At 36.5% G+C, this 14,423-nt stretch overlaps 2 protein-coding genes across 8 annotated transcripts; one reads left to right on the top strand and one right to left on the bottom strand.

Moving 5' to 3' along the window:
• The first annotated feature begins 2,225 nt into the window (after positions 1 to 2,225).
• On the top strand, positions 2,226 to 5,579 carry LOC124184870 (probable 28S ribosomal protein S26, mitochondrial). The gene is made up of 2 exons (XM_046575039.1): positions 2,226 to 2,588; positions 2,726 to 5,579. Exons 1-2 carry the CDS (start codon positions 2,350 to 2,352, stop codon positions 3,162 to 3,164), a joined length of 678 nt encoding a protein of 225 aa, XP_046430995.1. The 5' UTR covers positions 2,226 to 2,349; the 3' UTR covers positions 3,165 to 5,579.
• A 1,124-nt stretch (positions 5,580 to 6,703) lies between these two features.
• LOC124184855 (mothers against decapentaplegic homolog 4) lies at positions 6,704 to 13,317 on the bottom strand. Of its 7 annotated transcripts, none has more exons than XM_046574999.1 (13): positions 12,431 to 13,316; positions 12,148 to 12,352; positions 11,888 to 12,036; positions 11,533 to 11,812; positions 10,897 to 11,145; positions 10,387 to 10,524; positions 9,864 to 10,097; positions 9,504 to 9,683; positions 9,120 to 9,377; positions 8,691 to 8,972; positions 8,467 to 8,597; positions 8,155 to 8,261; positions 6,704 to 7,797 (listed from the first exon to the last, which is right to left on the bottom strand). In XM_046574999.1, exons 2-12 carry the CDS (start codon positions 12,209 to 12,211, stop codon positions 8,181 to 8,183), a joined length of 2,046 nt encoding a protein of 681 aa, XP_046430955.1. In that variant the 5' UTR covers positions 12,212 to 12,352; positions 12,431 to 13,316; the 3' UTR covers positions 6,704 to 7,797; positions 8,155 to 8,180. The 7 variants fall into 7 exon arrangements, with proteins under 7 accessions (XP_046430955.1, XP_046430956.1, XP_046430954.1 ...); XM_046575000.1 differs by having other exon boundaries at positions 6,704 to 7,800; positions 10,897 to 11,130; positions 12,431 to 13,310; XM_046574998.1 differs by having other exon boundaries at positions 6,704 to 7,800; positions 13,159 to 13,310.
• Positions 13,318 to 14,423: the final 1,106 nt, after the last annotated feature.

Genomic DNA, 14,423 nt, shown 5'->3' with positions numbered 1-14,423 from the left:
ATTAACGAATGTAGTCACACGGATCGCAATTTTTAGGTAATCCAAATTCCGATATTTGCTACATATTATGTAGAAATTTATTGTTAATTAAATGACAGTTAGAAGAAGGGGCGAATCACAAGTGCGCAGGGAGTTCGGTCAGCGAACTGGACAAAGGTGTTTGCATAAGGCTGCTGCGATCGAATAAATAGCCCTCGAGGCACTGTTGCGGTATTGTTATTAATTATTCGCTCAAGGTTTGCCCCTACCCGCATTTCTTTAAACATATCCTTTATTCAGACCTCGATTTCACGCGTATATTTATAAGACTCTCGATGGCAACAGGTCCTGTCGTCGTTGTGTCGTATCGTATTAAGTATATCATGATTGTGCAATTTATATACTACTATGTAATAATAAGCAAAGTGTGTCCAGTTGTTCACAGGCAATGGATTGAAATCGATAAATCATGCATTTGCCAGGTTAAGTATAGTACGCATATCTACCTGCATCTTACACTTGCCCACTACGCAATATAATCTATTCTTTGAAGTCGGGATATTTAATCGCAATTTTTCAAACAGCATGTATTATCTAGGTAGGATATAAAACCGAGATTACGCTGTATACTGTGCCAAAAAAGAACGGGGGTTCCACACAATTCCTCCGCTTCACATCCGCCTGGCTGAAAGTTTTGGTTCGGGAAAAAATTACAGCGAGATATGATTCGTTTCCCCGATAGTGATACAAAAAAAGAGATGCAAAAATTCCGCGGGGAAAGTTACTAAGAATGATGAAAAAACAAAAGCGAGAAACCTGCGCATAAATATAATGGAAATATTGATGACTGTTTCAATTTTTAACACAGTTTCGCTGCACGACATTACATATATTTGTGAGTAATACAGCGATGCTTATCATATTTTTTGTGAGAAAGAGGAGAAAACCGAGGGAGAATGGAAGTTACAAGAGATTTTCATATTTTTTCTTGTTTTTTTTTTTAGTTTTTTTATTGTCGAGTAACGAGGCGTCGGACACGGTGCGCCATGACGTCATTCGATTTTAATTGTATACACGGCGATATTCTACGCTGCAGGACACATCGTACATACGCATATACGTAATATTATACGTACGGGAATATGCAGCAGGAAGATTCCCGCTTTCGGAACTTCTTGTTGGCTTTATTTTATCATTCTTTTTTTCGACTCGACAGCATTTTTTTCCACCGCCGCTCGTTAACCGTCAACGTTGCACGTGTACACACACCCACACACACCTATGTGTATAGATAATGACATACGTGGATACACATTGTTATCGTTGCCGGGTGCGCAAATCGCGGAGAGAGACATAATATTTTACCTACACCATGAACGTATACACAATGTGCCCTATTAGCAGAACTATATTTATACCTATGTATACCTGAATACTTATGGTATGTCACCTGCGCATGCATTTTTGTCATCAATGTGTGTATGCATGTATACATGTACGTGCGAGAAGGTGAGAAAAAAAAACGTCGCGTTCGCTGAATTTGAAAATGTCAAATTGTCGAATGTATACCTGCATGGTATATACATATATATAACAGATACAATCCGTCTGATTACTATAGTATGGAAATAAATGGTACTCACATTTTGCCCATCTTCTTCGTCCGAAAAACGCTCTTTCCTCTTCGAAGCAATCGCTTAGTGCCACAAGACGGGATCCAAATTATTATTGTCGTTTGGTTAGCACATGCAAGCAGCGCGGAATCTTGGGACCAGTTGATGGCTTTCCTCAAATTTGTGTCGGCATACGTACGAGTGGTTATATTTAGGGTCTGAGGTTTGGAACGGCGTGATTCGAATTTAAGTGAATTAGTCGCACCAAAACCTTGACGAGTTCATGATTGGATTAGGTCATGGGACTTTATAATCGTTTGAATAGCGGTATTTATAAACGGAAATAAAACCAGACGTAGCTCGTGATCGTTGTGTCGTTTGCTTGAATAATTCTCGTACATGAATCGAATGTCGCGGGCACTGCTGCCAATGTAACAAAAACAACAACGCACTGCTATCTATCCGCCGAAATTTCAATTCGGTCGTCGATACAGAACGGACTCTGACTTGCCAACCAAACCGGAATAAATTTACCACCGCTTTTCAGGGATCAGAGATGTCGGTGATAAACATTTTTATTACAGAGTTTTCAATGAGACTAAACGCGCACGCGCACTTCACACACTTACCTAAATTCATGGTTTCAGGTTAGTGTCGTGTTTTCAGAGCCGCGGGAAGACGACACCTTTGGTCTTGATCTGTCGAAGATCGGCCGAGGACTGTGAAGTGTGATCGAACATTTCGCGGTGTAAACATAATGCTGCGCAACACGTTACTGGCCGGCAGTTCGGCGGCGAATGGTTCCTTTGGGATTTTGAGCGGCCTGCCAAACACCGTTTGCGTGCAATGCGTCAGATGGAAAAGAAAACCGCTTTGGTTGGGTACGGCGAAGAGCAAGCTATTCCGGATTCCGGAACGGCCAAAAATCCCCAAAGATGAGACAATTGAGCTTCTGAGATTACACAACAATTACAGGACCCTCGTTAGATCCATACGGTAAAATGTTCGACTGTACTCATCGACTATCTCCTTCTCGAATCATCCGTAAACACGGAGATCCCGTCCATAACCTAAAACAACAAGGCATTTTTTTCAGTGGTAACATTTGCCAAAAACCATGATTTTTCTCACAGGCATCACATAACAGAAGCTGTTATCGGAAGTCAGGCGCGAGTCGATACGGAGCTGCGTGCGAAACAGGAGGAGGAAGATTTTGTCCGTTGCGTAGCTCTGAATAATGAGTGGAACGAATCCAAAGCCAAGGCCAGAGATGAGAGATTAGCTAAGGCACGCGAAGTCAGGAGGGAGGAAATACTTAGGAAAATTATAGCTCAAGAGCAATTAGCCGCTAAGCAGCTTGAAAATATTGAAAAAACTGTTAAACGAGTTAAGGAGGAAGCGGTCACTTTTATAACTGAGAAGAATATAGATCAAGCCATAGAAGACGCTTTAAATAACCCTGTCGACCACAATTGGGCACTCGATCTAGAAGGGACGATACATCGCGGAAAGTATGTTCAACCCCAAGCTAACGAAGGTCAGAGACAAAAGAGAATGCAGCCTGGTGTCTGAAACAAATGATTGTAGATTAATGTAAAGTATAGAAATGGTACCGTTGGTTAGAAAGTGCAAGGTCGTATTTTCTACCTTGATAATAAATGTTTACTTCAAAAACGTTGTTGTGTTGTATGCATTTCTTATTTCTGCACCTAATGTGTATATCCTACTTAAAGTATAAATAATCAGCACATGAATGAAGACGGACTCTTGACGTAAACATGGTAATAAGGCGCTGTCAAAGTTTACAATTACTTGTATTTTTAAATGATGATCGTACTATACTATGCGATACATTTCTTCAAACCAATGTTCAACGTCCAGTCTTATTCAAGAACAATAATTTACAAAGCATATCGATTGAGAAAATGAAGAGAATTCTGGGAATCTTGCACATGAAACTTAATAAACAAACCTAGATAATGACAATATACCAGCATCTTGTTATAGAAATCATTTATTGAAAATGGTGTATAACGTGGTTTATATACAAAGAAAAAAAAACGAAAGAAAAACTGAGAAACAATATTGCTGACACATTGTTAAAATCTGGTTACATCAGCAGCATGTATAATAATATTTAATAAAATCATTTTTAACGTAACTGTAACGACGTACACTCGTCAGATGATACAGGAGGTATGACACACAACATCTGCAAGCGTAATCTCGATCTGTCTGGAGATATAGCACAAGAATATTTTAAATAAATTCTCACCAGTCTCGAATACCGAATGACATTTTTTTTAATGGGAAAGGAAGTCTGCGAATGAAAGTAAGTTTGTATCCATCAAAATTGAAAGCCTTAAATTAAGCTCGGGTTCATGTTTAATCAAGTTTATGGCAATCCAAACAGATCAATTTTACGAAATTGAAGTGTAAATCTCTGGTTAACATTTGGCATTATTTCTCTTATAAAATAAATGTTGTAATTGGCTAGATTATTGAAGATTTGTTCTGACAAATTGTTGGTTCAAGGTGGAAAAATATATATTCTAAGAATAAGGTATCACATTATCATGCTACGTTTATCATTGTAGTTCATACTGGTATCTCTGTTCCCTAATGAATCCCATGGCACATAAAAAAAATGCTGATTATAGACACTGTAATGACCCTTGAATTAAATTTGGCCATAATAATTAACTTTCTCAGCAAATAGAACGTGTACCACTCGATTGATTATGTTTCCACGTGAATTCATATAAATTTTTACAGTAATAAAGCTGCCGTAGCAAGTTTGTGTCATCAAATTAATGTTATTTTGTCAAAACAATGTTTTTTTTTTTTTTTCTCATATCTTTGGCTCCTACGTAGGTACACCCTATTATTTTCTACTGTATAGTATATATAGAATGGAGAGTAATAACGTTAACATGATTTTTCCTTGAATGAATATTGTACTTGGCTGTAAATCATCACCATATAAATATGAATATGATTTTTCTAACAATCTTTCACTGTTTTTCTTCCCTGTATTCTTGAAAAACCATGGGGATAATAATTCATGACACAATAATTGATTTGTACAAATTGTTTGGGACACGTATTGCTACTACTCTTTGTTAGTCTGCACATCTCCATGAATAAGGATTGTCGCGTGGTACTTAAGTATCACTTATTGGCATCTTCTTACTTGTGAAAAATGAATTATTTAAATTGATTGATTACGTGATATATGCAGTGATGATCGCAAGACCTTAATAAGATTGTAATTAAGCTATCGTTTTCATGTTACGTTCGAGATCATAATGTGTTCGGTTTCTTTCCTTCTTTTTGTTTTGTTACCTCAAAGAATCCCTAAATCACGTTATATACTTAAAATCCTCACACTAACTTAGCTATATGTATAGATAAGTTTCTTAATTTTCAAACAACATACTTACACAAAGTAATCGGTTGAAAATGTCTATAAAATAATTTTAAAAATCTTAAACTACACCATTTTACGTTTGTAAACTGTCAATTTCGTAGATGTATCTAATTTTTGTGTGCTCATTTGAAGTGCATTACACTGATACAGTCATACATTAACATAAAAGATTACAGTTAATTGGGCAATTAAAAATTGCAAATAATGGTTCAATAACCGAAACGGACAACACAAGTCATTTCTCAAAGTTAATACTTTAAAATTAGGTATGGTAATATGATTTCGTGTATACGTATACTTTGTCACAAGCAAATTTGGACTCTTGTACGTAGTTTGAATTCGCAACCTTACTATAAAAGCAATTTACTATAAAAACACGGGAAGTTTTACAAGTTTTTATTGTACCACTTGTTACCGAGTAGTAAAATGAACACGGTTCACCCTATGTTTATTGCAAAATTTTCAACATACTTTGGTAACATATGATCATCGCTGAATAGTTACGTCTTTCCCTGCTAACAAAAATTTTACTGTCTCAGTCCTTAGTGATTGAAATTGTTAAAGTTTAAAAAGTGAACCATGAGTACTAGAATAAAAGCTGAATTGTTTTTCTTATTGAGAATTAAAGATTTGCTTGTATGATAAAATTGATGAACTATATAATTAGGCTTTTCGCACACATCACTGTAAAATGCATTAAACATACAAAACAAAAAAAAAATGGCACTGCTTTAGTTATATAAGAGCACGCATGGATATGCTTCAATTCTGCTGCTCAAACAATGATCGATAACATTTATAACAATATTGAAATATATTGAACATTTATCCGATATTCACTTTTTCTTTTATAAGATTGCAACATTGAGGATTTCGTATGCAACTATTTGGCAATGCTCAAGAGCTGCCAGTTACTAATTATACTATTAAATAACTGTGCTTTGTAAGTCTATCGATAATTTATAACACGCTGAAACTTTGAACGAACAGAACATAAGCCATAATGTTAGGTCACAACCAACCTCTGTTTCACGGTAAATACATAATTAATAGGTGGATCATTTAGTATTAGTGTTAAATTGCTAACTGCATTGTCATATATAATATGACGTATGACGCGATTGTATATTTTATGTATGTATGAAATAACGTGAGGCATACAAAGTTGAGAGTAAAAATGAGAAGAAAAACAAATGTTACTTCACATTGTTACATCTATGTGCATAGGTAATTAAAATTCTACACGTCAAGGTAAAAACAAATCGCTAAATAATCTCTACTCCATACAACAAAGCAAAATATAATACGCGTCAATAAAAACAAGCAATAAAACAATTTTTTTCTTCATAATAATAATTCGTAATATAGTTATAAAAATTTTGGTCAAATCTCTACTTAATATTAGGTACTAATTACCATGTTTATATAACATATCATATTCGCAAGAATATATAATAAAATCGGTTGGCAATTCAATTTCTCAACAAATACTAAGCTAATACAAAATATTTGATCAAACAATGTCTCGATTTTTATATATACACATATATCAGAGTGTTTCAGAACAAAATAATTTGTAATCTTCTAAAGTGGCACCCCCTGCATAGTTTGTTGAGGTTGAAAGAAAGATTCTGGGAAAAGAAGATCGTTCTACGTTATGTAGAAGATCGATCTCCTTTGATTTTTCACTTTTTTACATTTTTATTTTTTTTTTTTAACTTTATGAAGAGTAATGAACACAATTTTTTTTTCATTTTTTATATCAATCAGAATATCAATTTAAGTCGTAAAGAAGACCCACAATTGTAATGTTAAGTATCCAGTTGATGTTTGAGAAGTGTACATGACGACGTTTTCATTATTAATTCAATCTCAAAAAATACTCACAATTGATTATGAACTTTTAATTTGGAAAAATAAGATGCCCATTCGATACATTGTTATGTGACGGATTGTGATCTTTGGATTAAATATAAATTTCAGGAAAGAAATTATAATTAAAGTCCTACAACACATTTCTTCGTGAATTCTAAGCAACGTTAAAAAGAAGTGAGAAAACAAATGAGAACGCAAATTATTATTTCTTTTTGAAACACCCTAACGTGTATATAGACCATAAAAAATCAATTTACCGATTTCGAAACATACTTTTTTATACTTCAAATGACCACAACTACTAAACAATATCAACTTTTTTGATCACAATAAAAGTGTATGTATGCATATCGGTGACTTCAATTATTTGTATACCATTAGTTTAGTCAAAACTGATTAAAAAATTTATTATTACTATTGAGCTGTTATGTAACAGTCTACCGACATGACTGTCTCTCACATATCGTCGATTTTGTAAAAGATATAATTATGGTATTTCCATCAAAGCAGAATCATTTCACGTCATTACAAACCCTAAACTGAAGCTTCTCAAAAGCGAGTTACAAGAATATGCTACATTTCACATATTTTCTTTTCGATCCTTAATAGGACTCTACTTTGGATGTTCCAAAAATAAAATTTCGTATTGCATAACAGCAAAGAAGCCGATATTCAGTTTCTGTACACAGCAATCTACTTATCGCTTTGTATTTGTACAACGTATAATTTCGATCAATATTTCAAAACAGGGTATAACATTTTGCCTTTCGGCTAAAATGATAATTTTGTAAAACCTAACACTTATATTTTACTGTCGTTCATTCGGTGCCTCAATAGATATTCACTGGAATTTGAGTAAATGTTTTTCCACTGGGCCTCCCACATGGCGGATTTCACCATCTGCTATAGAAACCATGATTCCGAGTCATAGCATTGTTATTGATATTTCTTTAACATATTATCGTTAATTAGTGGCAGTAGTAAAGAACCACTACATGGCAGTTTGTAATGATTAGGATAATGACAAAGTAGCTTGATGCACGAACGTACATTTGCAGTAGATGAAATTATCTAGACAGTCATTTCGTGTTTCGTTTCGGATAATTCCTTAGTTATATTAACGTTATCAACGTTATTACTTGCTGGGAAATTACTACTACACATGATTGAAAAAACTAACTTCATCGGTAGATTTTCACAACGTACTTGCTATTTTCTGCAATAAAAAAATTTCGTAGAAATCTAAAATTCACTTACGATCAGTTGAACCTGTTGACAACTCGTTACTCAATACCGCGTGGTCCATCAATCGGCATGGTATGCAATACCTCATCCAGAAGCTGGAGTGCGCGATGCAAATGAACCTGAGTAATTTCCAAAAATTCCATACATTCAATTCAACACACAAAGATCATGTCGGAATATGAAAGTGAAGCATACTCAGTTGTTTTCAGCTTACATCTCACACGGATGTAAAATCTAGAGATTTTTAGTGCTTGCTTTAGAAAAGAGCTTGCAATGTGTTTACTGTGTATACATTATAAAAATTTTAAGTATACTTCAACGAACCTCAATCCAACAAGGGGTTTCCTTTATGCTCTGTCGAGGATAATCTGGACCCCAGCCTTTGACAAAACTTAAACGTAAAATGCAAAGTCGTCTCAAATCATCCACGCCAATGCCAGCTGCTGCGCTTAAGCCTGTCACAAAAAATGTTTGATTATTCCATAAGGCATTATTTATTTCACGCTGGCTACGATTGACGATACAGGGATGGACGCAAAACTCCCTACTTTTAGTGATAGGTGCCCCATGTGTCAGGTGACCAGCGACTGCGGCCGCCTGTGCCGCTGCTGCGGCTTGAGCAGTGGCAGCCTGACCTCGCATTTGCTTATGACACTGGCGTAGATCAAACACCTTGATATAAGCACAAGGATAAATTTTATGAACAGCGTCTCCGGGTGCTCGGCCAGCCTCTCTATCCAAGTAGTAGGACTGGACAAACACGCTATGTTCACTTTGGCAACGGAGCCAAACGTCACCTTCACCCCGTAAGTCAAGCACCACACCTTTACCTAAAATCAGACCGAAATAGACTTTCAGATTTAAGCAACATTGACGTCCATTAAATATTCATAGGTATGTCCATGTTCGTTGTGTGCTATGTAACGATAAGCAATCAATTTTCCAAATCCGAGTTTGATCAGTGCGTGAATACTCACCAATGTGAAGGCGAGCACGCTCACTCTGTTCGGTACGATGAACGTTGCTCAAGGCTCCCAGACAAAAACGATTGCCTCCACTGGGATCAACATAGCCATCCACTGTTACTGTGGGACATCCACTGCTGACTTTAAAAGTCTCACCAACTTGAGCATCCAATTCAAAATAGCCTACTGAGCACCAGTATTCCGGGGCTGGTTGTGTGGATAATAGGCCTCCCAGGTTTCCACCTACATCACCTCCATGCCCCGTACCCCCTAAATAATTTGAAACAATCAAGCTTTGCTTTGCAGGTAAATCAAAAACTATAAATAATAATGCAAGTGAAAAGCGATCGTCGATACGTCTGGAGTGAAATGGTCAAAGGAAGAAATATGACTCACAGTACGATGTTGCGTGTAAATGACGATGATCGGGTGGCTGCATACTTTGAGTATAAGTTAATGTATTGGCACCAGTCCACTGCGGAGCTCCGGTGTTATAAGGGTTTGCAACGGTTGCTACTGCAAAACCATTTTGGTGATGGATATGAACTGGTGATACCGGTGAACTCTGACCACCCCCTGATTGAAAATAAAAAAAAAATGTATTAAGAAGTGTTGGATTATGAGGTGGATAAGTCACTTCTTAGATCTGATATAGATAATGATAAGAGAGGATTTATTGCATACTGATTTTTACACAACTATCATTGTAACACACCGTACTTTTCCCCCAAAAGCCAAATGTAAACATAAACATACTCATCAAGAAGGTGCTTAATATTTGGTAGAGACGGTTACCAAGAGATGCAGTCAAAGCATCCACGCTAGTTGCAGGTTGATTGAGATCTTGAGGTGATGTGGCTGCACCATAAAATGGTTCGCTCGACTGTCCTTGCGGAGGATTTAGAATCTGAGTATTAGCACCAGAGCTTCCAGTCTGATTTAACGTCTGTTGTTGATTTCCTACTGAATGGCCAATGGGATGAACAACAGCTGCAATTTAAATTCCACGCATTTTATTAAACTGTGAATTAACCGAATCAAACCCTTGTTGTCTCCTGCTACCAATCCGTTGGTTCACAAAATAGCAAAAACAACTCGTTAAAAGTTAAAAGAAAAGTACTTCACAGGGCAATCTAAAGATCAGCAGGAAGGAAAATTAATTGAATAAAAACATAGATAAACAAACACTAAAATTTGAATAAAGAAAATACAAATTTATAAGTACTGTGTGTCCTCTGGAATAGAAGAATCGCAACAGAAAAAAAAGAACTATACATACGATGGTGCATGTTACGAGTTGCAGGGTGGTGTGGCGTGGGTATCCACGTTTGTCGAGGACAATTGTTCTCTTCCAGTTTAGTTTGTGGGTTTCCACCACCCGCACTCCCGCCCCCACTGAACATGCCCTCACCTCCGACTGTACGGAAAAATTGCAAAGTAAAATAAAATTAAAAAAAAAACAAAAAAAATAAGGATTACAAAAAAGAAGAGAAATAAAAATTGACAGAACCGCCAAATTTGACAAACATAAGAAACAAATTTCAAACCGTCAACTTCGATGGTAATCAATTACAAATTTCATTGCCAGATCATCTACAATAAAGCACAGATTTTGTACCTAAACGTAGAAAAACCAAAGCAATAGTCATGAAATAAGTTAATCCAGTAGTAAATTTCAAGTCTATAATTTCCGTTGGTTCTGTAAAGACAAACTATGAATTAACATGCAGTTTTTCAATGCATTCATTGTCAATTCTTGGGGCGTTGGATTTCTTACAGCTAAGCTGACCTGGATTGGATGATGGTAAACCAGGAATGAAGGCCTGCTGAGGAGGTTGTGGATTGTTGGGTGGCGGAGGTGGCGGTGGTGGATGATGCTGGATGGTTTGGTTGATCTCACCGTCGACGTCCATGCCTGTTCCTGCTCCTCCGCCTCCGCCACCTCCTACGGTGTACTCATCTTTGACTAGGCGGCCACCAGGACCGACGCCAACTCCTGACTGGAGGGTCAGCCCAGACAGGTCTGTAAAGAACGGGTCTGTGCGGGGGAAACGAACCCATTCATTCCATCATACACCGACGAGACAATTAATAACAAAATAAAAAATATCGCGGATAATTGAAAAGTAAAACCAATGATCCTGAATCTTGAGAATTGTTTTCCACATGTAAAATTTGAATGTTGGATTAATTGAAAGGGACGTGCAAATCATAACTAAACAATCAAACTATTGCCACAAAAAATCATTGGTAGTAGACCTCACTTTTCTTCTCTGCAAAGCAATGCAATAATCTTGCTCGCAGTGTTGCGTCAGCATCTCATTGACATTATAGAATTCGGAAACAAAAAAAAATTATATGCAGTGTTCGCGCACAAGTCATGCGTTACCAACAGAAATAAGCTAATCGAAAAGTCTATTTTTACCTATGCCAGGTGAAACAACCCTTTCATAATGGTAAGGATTGACACATACTGAATCGCACTTGAGATCAAATGCGAATTGACAGTACTTGACGTGCTTCAGCTCGTTCTTGTGGAGATCAGGCCAGCGCCAAATTCTTGCATAAATAACATGAGGAAAGCCTTTTCTTCCTGCTACCTGCAATCGCCCGTCCAACGTGCGTTGAATTGTTACACATTTACTAGGATGCGCTCCATTGGTTGTAATGGCAGTTATCAAGCTGTCCAACTCGTCACGTTTCTCCTGTTGAATGTTGAAATTAAATAACTCTCGAGTAAAATGAAGATTTGTCGACACAATTTCACGTTTGCCTGATACCTTTAATTTTTTCACCAGCGACTCTATGGCCCGCTTGCTAAATCCTTCGCTTTCTCCTCCTTGACGGTGACACATCAAAGAATGGACTATGCTGAGACAAGCGTCGGCACTGGTAGGTGCGCTGGGAGCGATTCCAGTCATTTCCCTGACTGAAATTAAAGGCAGAAACAAATTTTTTAGAATAATGGAAACCAAAAGCACAAGTATAATCTGCTGAGAGAAGAATTAGCGTCTCAATAAAGATGCGAGGAAGGACTTACGCTCAGGATTAGGGGGCATCGGCGAGGGATAGAGATGTCCTCCCCCACCTGCAAGTCCGACCATCTCTGAGAAAGCCGTGGCGGCTGTACCTCGTTATCCTTTGACAGATGAAAGCTGGTCCGACCTCGACTCACACCCAACCCCAAACGATGTTTTTTTAACCTCTACCATCTAGCACCGAGTCACTTTTTCCATGTCAAAAACCTGTGGACATTGAAAGGTATTGATTTTCTTTGTGGTAAATTAAGATTTTTTAAAAATTTCAATATAAATTGAACATACGTGGAAAATGTAGTTGTTCGTTGTGGCAATAATTCGCGATTGTTAATAGTGGCGAAAATCAACGAGAACGATAATATCGCCGTCGATGACAACTACCTAAGAATGACAGCGTATACGAGGAAATGCTTAGAAAGCACGCACTTGTTACAACGTTTATTATTCAGTGTTAATCGTTATCTTAGTTGGATTAACTAACTCGTTAACATGGACTAGAGCTAATATATGGTATATGACGTTGTAAATGTATGTATATATGAACACTCTGTGTCACAAGGGTTCGATTATGTGTAATAATAAGACTACACCGAAATTTTCGTAGAAAAACAAAGCCCTTGTTGCAAGCTGTACTGCAAAGTGCATGAAGTCAGCGCCTCGGGCCTCGAGCTGTCAATTTATCGAATGAGAATACGAGCGAATGGCGAATTTTTTGAACACCCAACACGTTTTTGCATTTCAGCTGTACCGATATAATTATCTCGTGTTTGTTATCATTTCTGTACGCGCGTCGTTACGGGATAAAAATTTCGTATTATGGGATCACGATAGGCTATATTGACTCTGGTGATTCTTGTTTTTCCTTTATCCCGTTCTGTCTGTTTCGAAAGCTTCTTAACTACAAATTTTTGTTTGCGATGATGCCAAAACAACAAACGTCAGATAACAGTATGCGTAAAAATACAGGCAACGTTTATCATTGAAGGAAATCTATAATGTAAATAAATGTTCACATCAATTTTTGTCCTTTCCTGAATCCTCAGCAACACCACACGTATATCCGCTTTAGGTTTTGCAATCTTTTTTTCGTCAATGCCAAGGCGCTCACTGGGGAAACTAAAGACCACAGTCAGCCATTTTCAATAAAATTATTTAGGCGGGGCGTGCGAATACACCTGTGACTCGATTGGTAAAAAGCGGAGACTTCTACAGCGTCAAAGTGTAGATATAGACTAATTTCGGTAACATTACTCATTTAGTGCGATTTCCGTAGATTTCCTACAGTTTCATTGGTTCTGAACTAGGAAATCTACAGTCACATTCAATGCGCACTTTTTTTGTAGTAATTCGCCAAATACGCCTAATTCAAGAGATGCATTTTTCAGTCACTATCTTAAACATGTCACCATGAAGGACTGTTATAATATGTATAATGTATTACCAATGGTATTACGTACCTGTAACGATAACAATTACCAACAACAGTACTTTTCGAAACACGTGAAATTAAACTTCTGAATCGTTCGAAAAATAACAATTGTATCAATCAATGCACGGAGAAATATCGCTAAATTCCCAAGATTTTTTTTTATTTTTTGCATAACTTTGTCGTTTTACAGTTATCATAATTACACTAGTGTAGTAGGTGGTGAAATAGGCAAAACAAATTAATATTCGATGGATGTGGTGTACAATATGGGATGATAGATCTGTCTGATTAAATTAGTCCTTACGATAGTATTTTTTTTTTTAAATTATATGTATATATGTATAAGAATTACATGTATATGCATAGGTATAATTTTTATAATAATATAATATTGTATAGTATATATATTAATTCATTTTTTATTGGTTTTCTTTTTTTTTTTTTGTAGGTTTTGTTACATCTTGTATTACGTTGCGTGTTACATGTGGTATGTATTTGTGCGTATTTCATACGTGTTCATGTTCATTTTTCCAATTATAATAATTTTATATTTAAATATTATAACATACTGCAACTACGTAAAGCCAAGTCTTTGTAAACATTTTTTTCTCCCTTAAGACGGTGAAGGCGCAAAGAAAGACTGTTTTTGAATTAGCGCGTGAAGCTTGAAGCCAAACAAAAAACTTATTGAATATGTATTCTTTTTTATAAATAAAAAGATAATATGCTCGAGAACATATGCGTGTATGTATATATGATATATCAATAATTACACAATGATTTTAAGTATATTTAGATGAATGACTTTTGTCGTATGTACGTACGATAATAACACGTCAATGAGATGAC

Source organism: Neodiprion fabricii, chromosome 6 (genome assembly GCF_021155785.1).
Source record: "Neodiprion fabricii isolate iyNeoFabr1 chromosome 6, iyNeoFabr1.1, whole genome shotgun sequence".
Classification (NCBI taxonomy): Eukaryota; Metazoa; Arthropoda; class Insecta; order Hymenoptera; family Diprionidae; genus Neodiprion; species Neodiprion fabricii.
The sequence above is the reverse complement of the archived record's forward strand: the minus strand, read 5'-3'. Positions and strand labels throughout refer to the sequence as shown.

What these genes read in the sequence shown, in the direction of transcription:
- LOC124184870 (XM_046575039.1), top strand. Translation starts at nt 2,350, where the DNA reads ATGCTGCGCAACACGTTACTGGCCGGCAGTTCGGCGGCGAATGGTTCC. An exon ending in ACCCTCGTTAGATCCATACG is followed by an intron (nt 2,589 to 2,725) that starts GTAAAATGTTCG and finishes TTTTTCTCACAG; the next exon opens with GCATCACATAACAGAAGCTG.
- LOC124184855 (XM_046574999.1), bottom strand. Translation starts at nt 12,211, where the DNA reads ATGGTCGGACTTGCAGGTGGGGGAGGACATCTCTATCCCTCGCCGATG. An exon ending in CGCTGGTGAAAAAATTAAAG is followed by an intron (nt 11,813 to 11,887) that starts GTATCAGGCAAA and finishes AACATTCAACAG; the next exon opens with GAGAAACGTGACGAGTTGGA. An exon ending in GCGTGCTCGCCTTCACATTG is followed by an intron (nt 8,973 to 9,119) that starts GTGAGTATTCAC and finishes GTCTGATTTTAG; the next exon opens with GTAAAGGTGTGGTGCTTGAC.